A 19283-nucleotide genomic window follows, 5' to 3' on the forward strand; every position below is an offset into this window, starting at 1 on the left:
GGCACCCTCTCAGTTTCCAGTTCTTTGCCACCACAAAAAGAGCATTCCTTTTCTTACCCTTAAAGATAACTGCACAGAAAATATATAGTGAAGTCATTGAATCTTTTTCTTAACAATTTTCTTTGCATTTGTTCTGTATTTATTTTTCCTCCTAAAGTTTCTTTCCCATCCTAAGAAATTACCATAATCATGTAGATATATGGGTAGAATGCATGAAGGATTCAGCCCTGAGCCATGGACATTACCGAACTGCATCAGTTTCCTGTATAGTATACCCTCTTTCTTAGAAGAGGTCCAGGAATTCTTTTCAGTCCTCAAGTTTTTATCTTTTCATTAATTTTTTGTAGTTAGCTGCAAGTCTCTTTTCTCATTAAGCCTCCTATAACACCTCCTTCCCACATCTCAACTGAGAATCTTGCCTCATACTTTACTGAAATAATGAGGCCATTTGCCTTATTTTTTCATTTCACATTTCCTTCTTACTCTAATTTTTGATGAAGAGTTAGCTCTTCTTGTCAAAAGTAATCCCTCTACATTCACCCTTAGTCCCAATCCTTCCAATTTTTTCCATAAAATTGTCCCCAGTATCATCTCCCCTCGCTTCTCTAATTTTTAGTCTCTTATCTACAGGTTCTTTCCCTGTTTGCAGCAAAAAGAACCAGGAGGAGAACATAGTCAATAGTGTTATATGCTAAGGAGTGATCAAGAAAGATTAGGATTGACAAATAGGCCTTCAATATAAAAATTAAGAAATAATTAGCAACTTGGTAGAGAGTAGTTTCACTTGAATGATGAGGTAAGAAGTCAAATTAGACCATGAGAGGCTTTCTCCAAGAAGTTTAGCTGCTGGGATCTAATGAGAGTTTTTAGAGATGGGGGAAATATGAACATATCATCTTGGTTTTTATGACACTGTTGACTCTTGGTTCAACTTCTGCCTCTCTGATCACCCTGTCTCATTTGCTGGATCTTCGTCCATGTCTTAGAACTAAATGTGAGTGTCCAATTAGGCTCTGTCTTGAATCCTCCTTTCTTTTTTTCCTTATATTGTCTCCCTTGGTATTCTCATCAGTTCCCATGGGTTCAGTTATTCTCTTTATGCTGATGGTTTCTAGGTTTTTATGCCCGGCTCTAGTCTCTCTCCTTACCTCTAACTCCACATTAACAATGCCTGTTGGACATTTTGAATTGGATACCCACAGGCATCTCAGCCTCAGCATGTCCAAAACAGAATTCCTTGTCCTCCCCAAAATCAGTGCCTCTTCCATATGTCCATATTACTGTTAAAGGCAGAATCATCCTCCCTTCAGTGTCATCCTGGATTCTTCACTCTTCCTCACCACATATATCCCATCAGTTTACAAATTCTATCATTTCTACTGCCACAACATCTCTCATATATATCCACTTCTCTCCATTCATCCTAGTGTAAGCACTCATCACTAATTTTCTGGGCTATTCTAATCACCTTCTAATTAATCCTCCTGCCTAAAGATCCTCCCCATTCCAAATCATCTTCCATATCAATGCCAAAGTGATTTTCCTTCTCTCTGTAATTTTTTTTTCTATCACCATATATACTCATTAGATTGAGTGTGTGACTCAATGGCTCCATGTTCCATCTGGAATCAAATATAAGCTCATCCATTTGAAACTTAAAGTTCTTCATAACCTATCCTATTTTTCCAGGCATCATACATTCCTCTAAGTTCAGTCATATTGGCCTACTTACTCGCTAAAATGTGCCATTCCATCTTTCATGCCTTTTCTTTGCCCTCCTTCTTTCCAATATTCTTTCTCCTCCCCTTTGTGTCTGAGAATCCCTGGCTTCCTTCAAGGCCAAGCTTAATATATGAGGCCTTTCCTAGTTCCCTTAGTTTCTAGTGCCATCCCCGCTATTTTCCATCTATTCTATGTGCATATTGAATCCCCCTATTTATAAGTATGTTGTCTTGAAGGCAGGTTCTGTTTTTGCTTTTTTCTCTGTATTCCCAGGGCTTGACAGAATTCCTGTCACAGAGTAAGCACTTAATAAGTGCTTATTGACTGGTTTGTTTCCTTGATCTGTGAATTCCAACTTTTAAGGCACCAGGGCTCTGAGATCTTCTCAGTTCCTGAGAACTGGCTGTTCTAGATTTAAATGCATACAGACCTAAATACCTTTCTTCCCTGTCCTTCTACTTATGTTATAATGGGATAACTGATACTGGCATCTCTTCTCTCTTTCATTGTATCCATACTTGAGTTAATAAAAGTGTATTTTAAAGAATTATTTATAAAAGAATATACAAATTTAGAAATTATATACCAAGGTAAGATAATTAGATGTGAGAATAAAAGGAAATAGTTCCAGAGAAGGTAATATTTAATAACCTTCCTAAACTGTCCTATCTAGCTATTTTTCCTTAGGGCTGTCGTGGCAATCATGATTTTTTATCAGCTGGGAGTATCCATTTCCATCTGACCCTACAGATAAGAAAACTCAGCCTGTCCCATCCTTCTGTCGTTAAAATGGTGTCAGTCCACCTGAGTTCTATGGATAGAGTTATTCAGTCATCTTAAAATGCTGGCCAGGCTCACTTTTCAGTCAATCAGCTTTCTGATTGATTTTGGTTTTACCCATATACTACTACTGTGTGAAAGGCACATGATACAAAGGAGCCAAGTACACGATCCTCCTTCTGGAGTTTAACTGATGGATATATTCAACCCCTGGCTGATTCTCTCTTACCACCACTGTCCCTTTAAGAAGAAGGTGTTGGGCCATGAGATGGCGCAGTGGGTAAACCTCGGAGGATCTGAGTTCAAATCCGGCCTCAGACACTTGACACTTACTAGTTTTGTGACCCTGGGCAAGTCACTTAACCCCAAATGCCTCACCAAAAAAAAACCAAGAAGAAAGGAGTGTCTCAGCACCCCCACCACAATCCACTTTCTAGTGCTGTTTTCCTAGAAAGAAAGAGATTTATTTACCACCATAAACATCAACATTTTCCATGTAATCATCCCTCCAAAGAAATAGAAAATAAATAAATTCTTTTCATCACCTCAAAAATCAGAATTTTAGTTTAACCAATCATTTAAAAAAACTTATTATTACTTGCTTTGAAATCTGAGAGTTTTACCTTACAATAGTTATTTAGCTTCATCAAGTAAAATAAGTTGTCTGAAATGATATAAATGATAGTATTTCTTACATCAAAATTGTTATTCTTTGAGCAAGCACTTTATCAAGAGACTGAGCAAACACAGCAGCTTTTGAAGCATTTGAAGAGCCATTGAATTTAAGAGACTTCATACCTTCTCTTCCCTTTAATCTTATTATTCCAATCCTCTTGTGGAACATGGCATTTCCATGTAGATCATCAAATACTGCTACAAACTTATCAGTTACTCAAACCTGTTAATAGATGTAGTGAATGTTTAGGAGTCTTCTGAATTTTCAGAAATGTAAATCATAACATTTAAAAAAGATACCCAGTTTGATGTCCCTTAACTTGATCTCTTTTCTTTTTAATCACTATAAAGAATCTTCTCTAATTTTTCCTTTCTTCTGTTTTCCCCAAAATAAGCAGGTTAAAATTTGAAACCAAATTTATTTATCACCTTCCAGTTCTGAAGAAGTACCATCTCTTACATGATACTTTTCCTGATCCCCTAGGTCCCCTAATTTACTTTCTGTGTATTATACACATTTATATTTTATTTTTCCCCAATTACATGTTAAAACATTTTTAAAAACATTTTTCTAGAATTTTGAATTCCAAGTTCTATCCCTCCCTTTTTCCCTTCCTCCCTGCCTGGAATGGTAAGCAATTTGATATAGCTTATACATGTGCAATCATGTAAAACATTTCCATATTAATAATTTTGTACAAGAAGACTTGAATAAAAAAAGAAAGGAAAAAAGAAAGAAAGAGAAAAAATAGCATGCTTCAGTCAGACAGTATTAGTTCTTTTTCTGGAAGAAGATAGTGTGCTTCATCATGAGTCCTTTGGGGTCGTCTTAGATCATTATACTGTTGAGATTAGCTAAGTCATTCACAGTTCTTCATCATAATTGCTGTTACTGTGTACAATGTTCTCCTGGTTCTGCTCACTTCACTTTGCATCAGTTTATGTAAGTCTTTCCAGGTTTTTCTGAAGTCATCCTACTTGTCATTTCCTTTACAGCACAATAATATTCCATTACAACCATGTCCCATAGCTTGTTTAATTGATGGACATCCTCTTGATTTCCAATTCTTAGCCACCACAAAAAGAATTGCTGTAAATGTTTTTGTACAAATCGGTCCTTTCCTCCCCTCTTCCCCCCTTTTTTTTTTGATATCTTTGGGATATTGCTATGATATTGCTGGATCAAAGGGATCACAGTTTTATAGCTCATTGGGCATAGTTCTAAACCGCTCTCCAGAAGGGTTGCACCACCAACAGTGTACTAGTGCCCCAGTTTTTCAACATCCCCTCTAACATTTATCATTTTCCTTTTTTGTCATATTAGCCACTTTGATAGGTGTGAGGAGGCATCTAAGAGTTGTTTTAATTTGCATTTCTCTCATCAATAGTGATTTAGAGAATTTTTTCATGTGACTGTAGACATCTTTGATTTCTTCTTCTGAAAACTGCCTTTTCATATCCAAACAACCATTTATCAATTGGGGAATGACTTGTATTTTTATAAATTTGACTCAATTCTCTATATATTTGAGAAACATAACCTTTATCGGAGATACTTGTTGCAAATTTTTTTCCCCAGTTTTCTGCTTTCCAAAATTTTATATAATCAAAATCATCTGTTTTATATTTTGTAATGCTCTGTATGTTTGTTTGATCCTAAATTCTTCTCTTATCCATAGATCTGACAGATAAGCAAATCAGGAGAGCATAAAATAGTTTATGGTATCATCCCTTATGTGTAAATCATGTACCAATTTTGACCTTATCTTGGCATACGATGTGAGATGTTAATCTATACCTAGTTTCTGCCATACTGTTTTCCAATTTTCTCAGCTGTATTTGTCAGATAGTGAGTTCTAATCCTAGAAGCTAAGTTCTTTGGATTTATCAAATACTGTTACTATCATCATTTACTGCTGTGTCTTGTATACCTAATCTCTTCTACTGATCCACTCATCTGTTTCTTTGGGATTTGTTCTATGAAGTTTGGATTCAGTCAAAGGACTGCACTTGAGGAACTAGAGGACCACATGTGGCCTCGAGGCTGCAGGTTCCCCACCCCTGGTTCTATACATTGTTTCTGTCATACTGATTTCTAGTTTTCCCAGCAGGTTTTGTCAGATAATGAGTTGCTGTTACAAAAGCTTGGGTCTTTGGGTTAATCTTATACTAGATTGCTATGGTCATTTACTATAATGTAATTTATACCTAATCTATTCCACTGATCCACCATTCTGTTTCTTAGCCAGTACCAGATTGTTTTGATAATTACTGCTTTATAATACAATGTGATATCTGGTATGGCTAGACTAGCCCCTTTCTCATGTTTTCATTCATTTCCTTGATATCCTTGAACTTTTCTTCTTCAGATGATTTTTATTTTTTTTTTTTGTAGCTATATAAAAATAATTTTTGATAGTTTGGTATGGCACTGAATAAATAGATTAATTTAGGTAGAATTGCCATTTTTTATTACATTGGCTTGGCCTACCCATGAATAATTGATTTTTTTTCCAGTTGTTTAGATCTGGCTTTATTTGTGTGAAAAGTGTTTTATAGTTGTATTCATATAGTTCCTGGCTTTGTCTTGGAAGGTAGAGCCCCAAGTATTTTATATTGGCTACAGTTATTTTAAATCGAATTTCTCGTTCTATCTCTTGCTGCTTGATTTTGTTGATAATATATAGAAATGCTGATGATTTATGTGGGTTTATTTTGCATTCTACACCTATTCTATTTTTTTAAGGAGTTATTTTCTTCTGTGAATTTTTTGTATATCTTTTTCCCTGGTATCCATTCTTTTTTTATGATTCTCTTGTATTACTCTCATTTCTTTTCCCATTTTTTCTTCTACTTCTCTATTTTGCTTTTTAAAATCCTTTTTAAGTTCTTTCAGGAGTTCTTTTTTGGTCTAAGACCAATTACATTTTTCTTTGAAGTTTCACATGTAGCCATTTTGACACTGTTGCCGTCTTCCAAGTTTGTGCCTTGATCCTGCCTGTTACCATAGTAACTTTCTATGGTCAAGTTCTTTTTTGCTCTTTTGTTCTTCCTGTTTTGTGACTTGGTATTTTTATGTTAGGCTGTCATCCTGCACTGACCCAAGCTTGTTGTACGGGGGCATGGGGCCTTGCTACTGTGTTGCTATGGAAACAGGGCCTCTCTGTTGGCTGACTCTAGGGGAGAGGTCTTGTTGCTGGCATGCCCCAGAGTCAGGGGCCTTGCTTCTGTGTTGCTGTGGAAACAGAGCCTCTCTGATGGCAGGCTTTGGGGAAGGGATCTTTCAGATGGATTTTAGGAGAATGGTCTGTCCCCAGCGGCAGGGCCTCACTACTGCTCAGTAGTGGGGGGAGACCAGCCTGGTGGCCTGTGCTGGGGTTGGGGCCACTGGAGAGTGGAACCTTGCTGTGCTACAGTGTGCATGGGGGCTGCTTGGCCTACAGCAGTGTGGGGCCTTGCTTATGGCTTGCCTCAGCCATGGAGCCTTGCTGCAGGTGCTCTGCTATGAGTCTGGATGCTACTGCAGGTGACCTTGCTCCCCTCCCACCCCAGTGAGAAGACCTTTCCTGCTGTGCCAGTAAGCTGCTTCCTGGCTGCTAAATCAGTTCTGAGGTGGTTCTTAAGTTGTTTGCAGGGACATTTAGGAGGGCTCCAAGAGGGTTCCTTCCTTATTCCATTATCTTGGCACCAGAAGTTCTATATACCTATGTTTTTAAAACACACACACACACACACACACACACACACACACACACACACACATACACACATTCATGTTGTTTGAGGTCAGGGACCATTTAATTTTTGTCTTTGTATCTCCATGGACTATCACAGTTCCTTACACAAAGTAGTTACTTAATAAATGTGCTGATTTATTTATAGCAGAAGTAGATAGCATTTCACAATAATAGAGATTCATATGCTACCAGAGGAAACTGGATTGGGAGAGGAAGTGTGTATAAAATAAATATAAGTCCTTGTGCTTATTTTTCTACTCTAACCAACTGTACTTTTGATACCTCATCTTTCTTCCATTTCTCTCCTTTTTCAATCTCTTCTTTATCTTGCCTTTCCACTCAACACTTGTTACTCCTGATAACTTCCCCATCCCACTACACCTATTAACTTTTTTTGTATCATGGACCCTAGATTTCTTATATCATGGAGGAGAAGGGAAGGATGACGGGATCTGACCTGGTCTTTAGGACAAATTACTTTGGTCACTTTGTGGAGGATGGATTGGATTGAGAGAGACTAAATAGGAGGTTATTGCAATAGTCCAGGAGCAGCAAAGGAAACTTTTGGGAGAGGTGTTATGGACATAGAAATAACAAGATTTGGCAACTGATGGTTTGAGTGAGAGTGAGGTGTTAAGTAAATCAATTAATCAGTAAACTTTTATTAAGAGCCCACTAAATGCCAGGCACAAGGTTGTGAATCTGGGTGTCTAGAAGAATGATTATGGCCACAGTGGTAATAAGAATGTTTGGGAGGCAGCCAGAACACCAGCCCTGGAGTCAGGAGGACCTGAGTTCAAATTCGGCCTCAGACACGTAACACTTACTAGCTATGTGACTTGGTAAGTCACTTAACCCCAATTGCCTTGCCAAAAAAAAAAACTTGGAAGAGCAGTACATTTGGGAAAAAAGACTCCTGCTACTCCTGTCACAAACACCTAAACCTGACTGACATGGAGGACCCAATTAAATTCAGCAAACATTTATTAAGCATCTGTTATATGCCAGGTACTTTCGTAAGTGCTGGGTATACAAATGAGAAAAAGAAAGATGGTTCTCTCTCTCAGAGAGCTTACCAGTGTAGTGGAGGAAGACAACACATAAGATTATCATTTGAGAATCAGTTTTGTCAATCAACTTTACCACCATTAAGGTGGTCCAGTAGCAGTAGTACATAGTATTCCTGCTACCCATCAAAGTCTGTGGCATACACTTCTAGAAGTACATAAAGAGTCCAGGGAAAAGTGAACTCAAACTTAAAGAGCACATGTGACAATTCCCAGATTTGTTGACAATTCTTTTCTCCCATTCATTGAATGGTCAGAAAGTCCCTATTAAGCAGTGTAAGTTTCTTTTCTGGCTTCTTGTAAAACTTTCAATCTATGTCCAGTCTACCCTTAGCTCCCAGTATAGTTCAGCTCAGGACAACTCTGGGACACTGATGGGAAAATAGGAAATCTAAAATCCTCCAGATACTTTGGGGCTCCAAAAGTCCTACTCTAGTTAAATCAGTCAATAGGAGAGGGCAGAGGGGAAACACAAGGGTGAAGTTGAGCCCTCTCCTCTCCCTACCCCACTCTCAGCTGTTCCTTTTTTTAGGAGTTTTACTTGGAATACCACCTGTGCTCCAATTTCTGGTATTCTCCCATTTCAGCCATCTCAGTACTTTTATGGAGGACCCAGAGAAAATGATGAAATACCTCAGCAACCTGGAACAGACTTTCTGTTATGACATAATAAAATAGCTGTCAAAGACTTTTCACACTTAGTCTAATGCCCATGATTGATGGAGCTTTTTAAGACATTCAGTGGGGTAAATAGTTTGAGTTTGAATAAATAAATCAACCCTATCCTTACACTGACTTGTCCTTTATATGGCTATGTTGAATAATGTATTTATTTTCTGATGCTGATCCCAGTAATCTGCTAGCTGATCCCTATTTTCAGTATTCACAAATACTGTAGTGTTATAGATACTGAATATCCTAGTATTCCGTAAGAGGTTTGATGGAAGTAGCTTATGAAGTGGGAGTAGGGGACAGAAATGAAATTCTTGTTTTCATGGTCCTTCCATTTCATTCAGGCATACTTTACTCACTGTGTTTCCATTTGAAAAAAAAAATAGCTACACATATCTACACCTGTCTTGTGGGGAATATTGCATCATTTAATGACAACAGAGGATGATCAGGTCTAAGCCATCTTTTAATAACCTTCGTGTTCTCTGATTTCAACTCATTAGTCATTGTCATCAATCTGATTCACAGTTGACTTCAATGAACTACTTCAAGATAACTTCTACATGATTGGCTTTTCTTTTTCTTTAGCTATACAAAGATATCCAGGGGTGCCCAGAATTTAGCATACTAGATGTGAAAGGGAGTGGCTTTTTAAAGGTCATTTTATGTACATATATTTATGATTATGTATTTAGAACGAGAAAGAACCTAATAGATCATCCAAAACAACTCCATCATTTTATAAATGAGGAAACTGAGGCCCAGAAAAGTTATTACTTGGGCATGGTTACATAGGATAGCCAAGATTCAAACTTAAATTCTCTGATTTCAGATTTAGTGCTCTTTCTACACTGTTTAGTTATCTTTGTTTATATTTAGAAAATAAAAACATGTCTCTAACAGGTACTTTGACAAAGAAGATGTATAAAATTGCAATTTTAACTTATTTTTGTGTTTGAGTACATTCTTAGCAGTTTTGAATATAATAAATGTGCATCAATACCTGTTACAAAGAGTAGGAATATAAAATATAGCTATTGAATTCTTTGGAAAATCAAATTATAACACATTCTAAGATAATAATACCAGAAAGTGGTAGACTATAAGCGCTTTGAGAGCAAGGGAATGTTTTGTTTTTATCTTTTTATCTTCCAACTCTAGTACAATTCACATAATATTATTAAGAACAATAATAGTTGACATTGATGATAGCACCTAAAAATTTACAAAATACCTTATGTATATTAATTCATTTGATCCTCATATCAGCCTTGTATAAGGTATCTACCACAGGTATTTTATCTATATGAGAAAAATGAGGTTGAAAGAAGTTAAGTAACTTGTACATGGTTACACAACTAGTTTCAGAAGTGGTTTTGAATTAAGTTCTTGCTTCCAAGTCAATATCCACTATGCCACACTGTTTCAGAAGAATGGAGAAAATATGAACTGTGGTGTTTTTCAATATAATTTTATAAGATCTTGTTAAAATAAAATAATTTAAATTCCTTAATACATTATAAATTCAGAATTGTTCTGGATACTGATGAAGAGAAATATGGGGGACATCAGAGAGTGGACCATAATACAGATTTCATTTCTGGGGCTTTTGAACATAATGGCTGTCCCTGTTCTCTTTTGGTAAGTATTTTTAGGGAAAAAAAATTTCTTTCTGTCTTTAGGAGGTTTTTGAATCTTTAAGGTGATGTTGATATTGGTCATAACAGTAAAAGGCTACATTTTTTACATTTAACAAATTAAAATTTTAATCCAGTTCTGGCATATTTCCTTAACATGAAGAACCTAGGATGTAAAGTATTAAATCCTGTGAATAAGTTCTATTTTATGTTGCTGTCCTTGATTTCATAATCACAAATCAGTCCTTGTGCTCTTGCTTTAAACTTATTTGGACCCTGATGTTCTGTGCAATATAAATAGGAGTTTCCTGTAAACATGTTTATGCCAGTACTATTTTTCTTTGTAGAATGTGAAATTACTTGTAAAAATGTTTATTATTTGAGCAGTTTTTAAGTGTCTGCATAGATTTTATTTCCTCTATTTTGCTCCACAATTTCCCAGAACTACCTTTTTCCATGGGGTAAGTATTTCAAATGTTCTGTGGTTTGGGAAGCACTAAAATAATTATGATAAACTTTGGAGATTTGGGAAATTTCTGCATTTGGAATAATTTGCAATTTCATTTGGAATCTAGTTCTGCAGTCAACTACATATCTCAGTATTTTCTATTCCTCTTAGCTGGGTGATGCGATTAATCTTTTTTTTTTTTAAATAAAGAAGAACACAGATGCTTAGTGGGAAAGCATCTGCTTGTCTTTATTGATTAGACTATGACAGGTCTTGGTTTATAGAGTTATTTCCCTTTCATGGTTAATAACAGTGTGGCAATCTTACAATTTATAAGAATTTAGTTTACATGACCCTTTACAATTCCTTAAATCTAATTCACATTACTGAAAGACATGGGACTAAGGATTCTTAGCAGGAATTAATTGAAAATGTGTGTGAAAACTTCACGTACATTCCTATGCTCTCCCACCTGTTCCATTTCCTAATTCACCCCAAATCACTAGTGTTGCTAGTATCTCAGAACTCCCTCAAGTTTGTTTCCTGTTATATTGCAGAGAAAGGTAATCTTGCATGGACAGTAACAATGAAAAAAATGAGATTATTAATGATGAGTGAGGTTGGATTCTGGGGAAAATATATATGCTATAGGATGTCAAGATGGCCTCAAGGTGGCAATCAAAAAAATTCATCAAAAAGCTCTGTGCTAGTAGCTGAGAATACAAAGCCAAAAATGAGATAACCCCTATTCTCAAAGAGCCTACATTCTGTCAGATCCTGGCTTGACAGAAACTGTTGGAAATTACACTCAGCTAAAAGTAAAAATAGGACATGTCCAATAAGGTAACAAAATAGTCACTTTCCTTCGACCTCTTCAATCTCAAAACCTCAAAAGAAAGGAATTATGGATCAGGTATTGTATGATTATAGCTAACTCTACAAAATAAAAGCACAGAATCCCCACACAAGGTAAAAACCACATGAATAATTAGGAATTTTAATACTTTAATCTCTCATTTAAAGTCCCTACACTTACAAACTTAGAAAGCATCCAAGTTTGGGGACTCTCTGAAATCTATCCAAATTGGAGTTCTATGGGCTTTTTCTTTTTAAATAATAAATTCTTTTCTCTTTTAGGTTTTAATCTCATGAAATCTTACAAAGTACATTAACTGTATATTAGAATTTAACAGGAAGAAAAAGCCATTTATTGACTTAAGAAATGAAAAAGTATTTGTTAAGCACTTACTATGTGTAAAATACTATGTTAAGTGCTAAGGACCCATAGAAAATTAAGAGAGCACCTTCTTTCAAAGAGCTTACATTCTTTAGCACAAATCAGATGTAAATGTTTCAAAGTCCTTAAGATTCAATAATGAAACAGATGATAATACTTCTTTAACATTAATCCGTGTCTTATGTTGAACCATCTGAGAGCTGAAGACTTTAGTGATGAGAACTTAATTTTCTGGATCTGAAAGCTATGGCTGCTGAAGAAGTGGAGGCTGCAGCTTGCAAAGGCAGCTGCCAGGCACTGTCTACACAAGTGTTGATTTCCTCGATCGTGGCTATAGTTCATTGGCTGAAAACTATGCTTATGATCTGGACAGTATTGCTTTTCCCAAGGCTCTTGAGCTCCAGATCTTGAAATGTCTTTTTGAGAATATGAGGGGAGATAGTAGTCAGAGGGTGACAGAACTGAATGAAAATTAAATTATAACGTCATTCATTCAGCGAGAATTTATTAAGTATCTACTAGTCAGTAAGACTGACCAAATTGTCATCTAAACTTAGAGACAGAGGTAGAAAGAAACTGGTCACTTCACAAGCAGAAGGAGCATCAAAGAGCGAAGAACCACTCACTTTTCCACGTGTATACATCTAGTAGTATGTGCTGTACAACCTTTTTGTCAGGTGGGAAAGAGAATTCACAGGCATTAGAAACGAGAGTTTTATATACCAACCATCCTAGCTATTATGAATAACTATTTGTATGACTCTAAAGCATATTTTCAGAAAGTATCAGGACATTCTTTGTTCCTTGTATTAACAAAAGATCTTTGTACCCAGTTAAAACAAAATAAGCAGTTAGAAGCAGTAACAATTTTCCCCATAACATTGATTTAACTCATTCAGCAAACGTGGAATGTGCTGCATCTGAATGCAGCAGCTGGAAAAGAGTATATATCACATAGGATTGTGTTACAGTAAGAGGTGTACTATATCATAGGGACAAGTAAGACAAAACCGAGCTCTCTTATTTTATTTTGTTCTCTGTGACCATGTGTTGTGTAGGGAATTGCTCATTTAAATAACTAGGCTCCAGATGGGGAAGATCACAGGTGGCAGGGTTGAAATAAGAGAGTACAAATGAACCAAGAAAATACTGAAAGTCCAAGAAAGTACAATTACTTCTTGCCAGATTTGCTCAAGGAACAGAAAAGAAGGAGCAATATGACTTTAGAAATAACTTTTCCTCTCATACACAAGGTAGCTGAATCCTGTAGTAATGAAATTCATCATTACACAGTTTTAGCTATGCTGTGGACCCGATTATAACACTTGAGCATAACAACCTCATAGGTTTTTATCAGAGTTATGCTGTCAGTAAAGTAGGGGCTGTTTCCTCCTGATGCCAAGCCTTGTAAAGGAATTATACTGTGTCCATGAAACAGTAGTGAAAAAAGACCAAATGTACCTTTCTACTTCTGTGACATTTGTGGCCATCCTAACTAGTATATATTTGCAAAGAATTTAATTTGCAAGTTCAGTAATCCATAGGATCTGCTGAATAAGTTTCAAATCTGTGCTTTCAAAGACAGCAACAAGCAACAAAGAGCTTGCAGAATTCTTAAAATAGCCTTCCATGCTGCAGCATCAGCAGGTAAAAGTTCTATTTTTTTTCACCCATTGGTCAAAAAATGTGCAGCCAAGGGACCCAGTTTATGTTGTATACTCTTACTGAGGTCATATTAGCTATGATCAGAATGTTCTATAGAAGGTTAAAAAAAAAAAAAAGTCATGCAGAACTGCTTCTTAATCTTCCTGGAAAATAAAAGTGGCAGTACTTTTTAGTACGCTCATTTTTTTGAGCTTCAGTAACAGTATTATATTGGGAACCAGTGTGCTAGGGAGAATTTACCTCTCCTACTTAATACAAACCTAGCATAAGAGCAGAATTGCAGTTTAGAAATGTAAAATCCCTGACAGAAATGGGAACATAGATAAATGTGTACAACTTTTTCCTAAGTAGATAGTTGCTTCGTTGCTTTAGTGAATAAAGTGAGTCCTGTATAATGGAAATTTGAGCGAAGTGATGGGATTATCATTAATTACTTTGCCATTTAGACTCATTGCCAGTAACCATTTGGTCAGTTAATTATCCTTATTTTATATTTGGGGGCTCTCAAGTGGACTGTAGTACAATTATCTTTTTGATAAGTTGCTTGGCATAGTTGTTTAATTTTTGTAACTTAGTGTTAAAGTTCTGTGTGTTTTAAAAAAACACCAAAATCTAACATTGGAAAATAATTTTTTTAACATCCTTTAAAAAAAAAAGAATAATCAAATTCTTTAAAATTTAGTGAGATTGTTTCATGTTTCTGTCCTCTTTAGTATTCTAAATTAGATGAAAGAATATACATATATAGGAGACAAAATTAGAAGAAGTAAAAATTAGAAGAGTTCAAATAATAATATTAGTATAAGAAAAGTACAACTCATTGAAAATCCTAATTTCTTTTTTTCAAAATATTAGCAAAATAAAATTTTGGAGAAATGTATATAGAGTTTCATTAAATTTAATATACTAAAAACCAGGTTATGATTTTTAGCTTTCTTGAATGGCTCATTTTCAACTTTGACAGTTACCCCTGGTATTTTTTAAAAGGTTTTCAAATTTTGATAACTTTTTAAAATGTATGACTTTAATTGAAATTTAGGTAGCAATTTTTATATAACAATTTTAAATATGCATTTTTCCCGAGTCCTAATGATTCCTGATATTCAAATCAACTATATTTCCAATTGCCCCTTTCCAAGGACATGTGATATTAGGAGCTCTATATCACAAAAATTTTAGGAGAAAATATGTGTAAATATGTTGTGTAAATATGCCACAATGTCATTGAGTGAAAATCAATTGTTCTCCTTTTTTTAAAAAAACTTGTATTAATGGGCTTTTTCTTTTTTTACAGTGCTTTTTCTGAACTTAAAAGAACAGCAAATAAAATTAGCATTTCCATATACATAGCAGAAAAGAAAAAAAAGATTGTACGTTAAACTGCATATCTCTATTATGTACACCTTGAAATTCTTTTAAAGTTTATAATAAGTTCAACTGTCCTGCTTGTCAGTACTGCTTTCTGACCTTGCTACTGTTCTTTTATCTTTATTTTTAAAAGAAGGATGTCTCAATGGCTCTTTTTTCATTCTTCTAATTTTGTTGCTGATAATTCATCCCTATCTGCCTCATCCTGCCACCCACTCTACCACCTCTGGAAAAAGTAAGAGCACAGCTCTTGTAACAAGTATGTCTAGTCAAACAAAACAAATTTCCTTATTGCCTATGTCCAAAAATGTATGTACACCCTTTTCTTCATCTTAAGTCTGTCCGGAGTGGGTAGCATTCTTCATCATCAGTTCTTTGGAATCAGTCGGGTCATTTTAGCTGCTGTCTTATTTTCTTTTTTTTCCCCCCACTAAATCTGTATTTGCTTTTTATTTTACATTCTAGTTCCAGATTATGAAAGACTTTTATGCCACCAGTCAAGCTTTCACATGCTGAAATTAGGAGAATATTAAGAAAACCAAAAATTTAGGACAAAACAAGGGTTTAAATGTAAATATTTGTCATAGTGAAGTTAGCATTCTGCTAGTTCTTTCTTGGCTTTACTGTTTGTATTTTAAATAAACATATTTTTACATACTAAGTTATGGAGAGTGCATTGATTGGATTGAGTTTCCCTCAGTAAGAAAGACCTAGGCTTATATCTTGCCTCTTGAGCCATACTTTCTATTATGATTCTAGGCAGGACTTAGCCCTCAGTGCCCCCAGGCAATTCTCTAAGAGTCTTTAAATTGCTGAAGTGTTGCTAATCTGCATTGATAGGCTGTTAAGAGTGCCAATGAAATGACTGGTCCAGCCAAAAAAATAATACCACTAATAAAAGAATTAAGTAGCATAAAAGTCCATTAAGCAGTTTTTATCACTTGCTAGCTAGGTGGCTCAGTGGATTAAACACTGGACCTTGAGTCAGAAACACCTGAGTTCAGATGCAGCTTCAGACACTTACTAGCTATGTGACCCTAGGCAAGTCACTTTATCCTATTTGCCTCAGTTTCCCCATCAGTAAAATGAACTTGAGAAGGAAATAACAAAGCACTCCAGTATCTTTGCCAAGAAAACCCGACATGGGGTCATAAAGGATTGGACTCGACAGAAAAACAACAAAATCACTTGTTCGGCTACATAAATGTCATTTTAGCAGAAAATGATAGGGAATTTCATATGAAATGCTGGCATGTTGATTAGAATTTTCTATCTTTATAAGGCAAATCCCATGAAATAGATGTTTGTGACTAATTAGAAAAATGGTTTAAGGCATACCACCTGGAGTTAAAGGTGTGTGCCTCTTAGGATTCCTTTGATTGCATTCATTAAACTCTTACTCTTCAAAGGGAAAAAAAAAGTGAATATCAAACCTTTTTATAAGTAAAGCTCTCTAGGTGCAAAAGTAGTTGCAAAACATTGCTTTGTCACATTACTTCTATTTACTGGAACAAAATGATGACATAGGCCTTAGGCAAGCGTTAATTCACAATATAGTAATAATACAATTGTGTTTAAACATAACAAGAGTTCATTGTTTATCACTCTTCTGTCAACACGCTTATGAGTTCTCAGGAGTCTGAACCTTGACAATTATAAATCATACAGAGCCCTCTAGTGGTAATTGTTTTAAAATGCTCTCATTAACATCAGGACAAAGACTGGAAAAGTACTGTACATAGTTTAGATTACTCTGATTCTGAGATTTTAAATATGATTCATAAGGATTAATTGCCTTAGGAAAACAGAAACTTGAGTCATGCCATCAAACTTATTTCTTGAAGTCTGTGGTGTAAAACCCTCGTGTTTAATGGTTTTCATGAAATGTACTGACAAGATTATAATGCCTTTTTTTCTTACTTCTTTAAAAAATTAGGTATACATTCCAAGCAGAGTGGGCCTTGTGCTTCAAAATACGGATATGCCAAACTGAAGAAGACAGAATTTGCCTGCAGTAGATTCAGATCTTTGTTTTATGTTCCTGTATTTAGCATCAGAGAGCTTTTATTTTGTAGGCTTTAAAAAAAGTGTGGCAAAAAAAATATTGGGAATTGAATATTGGTATGTACACATGAATATAAAATTTTCTTTTAAAAGGCCTTTTCCAGGGCCATATAAATTACAAATGTAGAGAAAAATTTAACTTTGCATTTCTGGTGTTCCTGTACTATATTTTCAAACCTCTAAGTGGCTAGTATTCTCAAGTTATATTTTACATTTTATAAAAAGAAAATGTACTTTCATCCTTTTTTATTTGAGATTTGATTTATTCATTACATGCTATTATCTTTTCTTAATGTAATGAGTATGCAGAATTTTTAAAAAATTGAACAAATAGTCTTAAGTTTCTTTGATATTTGGCAAAGAATGCAGTGACTGAAAAGGTATCATGGTTGTTATGCTGGTGAATTTATAATAATGTTAAGGATTTTTTTTAAAAGATAGCATAATAGACTTTATTTGTAAAGGCGGTTATGTATGATTTTAGCATAACATTTTTTTTATTTACTGTCATTCACATAGCATTCTCAAATCCTCTTTTCTCTCAGTTTTCCCAAGCCTCATTATAATAATCGTAACATTTCAGAAAATCCAAATAATTTCAATCAGATTTGTCTTAATCTATTATTACAGGGAATTAATTTATAACATATTTTAACATACTTGATATCAAAATATGTTCATTTGCAGAGAGTAATCACATAATTTATATGTAACTGTACCTTGCATTTATAGCACAAGCTACTAACAAATAGAATTTTGTTAAATGGCTCTTGTGCTCAAGATATTTTTACTGTTATAAAATCAATGATCTTTTTAAAAGATGCTTAATTCATACCTAGGTTAAAAAAAAAAGATTGTTGCTTCTTCAATACTTCAGAATTGGAATTCAAAATTCAGTACTTCAAAAATGGGCTGCAGTGTGACCTACGATGCAAATTTTAACCCCTCTATGCCATGGTCAGTGTGTCCATGGTTTTCTTAAATATCACCAATTTTTTGCATACCTTTTAAGGTACATTTTAACCACACATTAACCTTGTTTGTTTTTGTTTTTTGTTTTGTCCTGAATCACTTGTAATTTACAGCAGCTATATTGTAATTCTCATTTTTAGTGGAAAACACATACAGTACAGTTTGTTCTCTACTAACAAACTTTTGCATTAACTATCTTCCATATAATAAGCTTTCTTTTGTAAAATGTGGAATGACTGTGTATGAAAATACAAGGTTTATTTTGGATTTCTAATTTTTTTAACCCTAACGAGGATAATCATTTGAATATATTTGAAGGATTAAATGGTACTGGGTGATAATTTTGCTGTTGGGAAACATGAGATGGAAAGTCTTTTCTGATGCATTTCCCATTAAAAGGCTTTATGAATATACTAGCACTGTCATAATCTGCAGATTATAACTATTAAAGATGAAGACACAGCAACCATCACTTTGTTAAGTATTCCAATTTGCATTACCCTTAACTTAGTTTTCATTATGCACAAAAGTGTTACCAGGCCATTTCCATGTCATGGTAGCATGTTTTAAGATGGAATATAGAATTGTTATTTGGAATTGTTATTTTGAAAATTATGACCAGGTCAAAATCACCAGTGTAATTATGTGCTATATTTTAATTATATTGATTGATTTTGTGAACATATTCTTTAGATTTCACTGGTTTACATTTTAAGGTTCCACAAAATAATGTAAGGTAATTGCCCTTGTCAAGTTTTTGTGATAGAGGAACAATAAATGTATGCTGCTAAGTAAGAACAATAAAAATATATGCAAATAAACAAAATATTAAGGGTTTAAAATAAGAATGTTGTGATTATTTATCTGTCTCTACTAAAAATCTTTGCAACACATTTTAACGTTCCATGTCCAAACGCTTTTTTTCTGGATGCTTTTGTGCATCTGAAAGCATCTTGTAAAAAATCCTCATTCCTTTTAGTTGCTAAACATTTCCAGTAAGCACAAGAGATAATGGCATATTCTTACTCTTTCAGCCTTTAATAATGCTTTTCTTTTGCTTATTTTGTTAGTAATAAGTAGCCATGGTGTCATTGTCAAAAATGATGTCTTAGTGTGATTCTTTTCCAATATGGGTTTTCAAAACAGGATTGTTTCTGTTTTATGTTCTTATAAAAAGATGAATGGTCCAAAAGGTAATACATTGACCTTTATGTTTTCATGAAGAAAAAGAATGTTGAT

General features: G+C 34.7%; 1 protein-coding gene across 1 annotated transcript in view; it reads left to right on the forward strand.

Moving 5' to 3' along the window:
• GBE1 (1,4-alpha-glucan branching enzyme 1) overlaps positions 1 to 18872 on the forward strand; it is a 281545-nt gene extending 262673 nt beyond the window's left edge. The window contains exons 13-14 of the mRNA XM_027874190.1: positions 10183 to 10294; positions 16945 to 18872. Of these exons, the coding sequence (XP_027729991.1) occupies positions 10183 to 10294; positions 16945 to 17026 (194 nt within the window). The 3' untranslated portion in view covers positions 17027 to 18872. The remainder of the gene's footprint in view (positions 1 to 10182; positions 10295 to 16944) is intronic.
• Positions 18873 to 19283: the final 411 nt, after the last annotated feature.

This window comes from Vombatus ursinus, unplaced genomic scaffold, assembly GCF_900497805.2.
Source record: "Vombatus ursinus unplaced genomic scaffold, bare-nosed wombat genome assembly UNPS02014805.1, whole genome shotgun sequence".
NCBI classification, from domain to species: Eukaryota; Metazoa; Chordata; class Mammalia; order Diprotodontia; family Vombatidae; genus Vombatus; species Vombatus ursinus.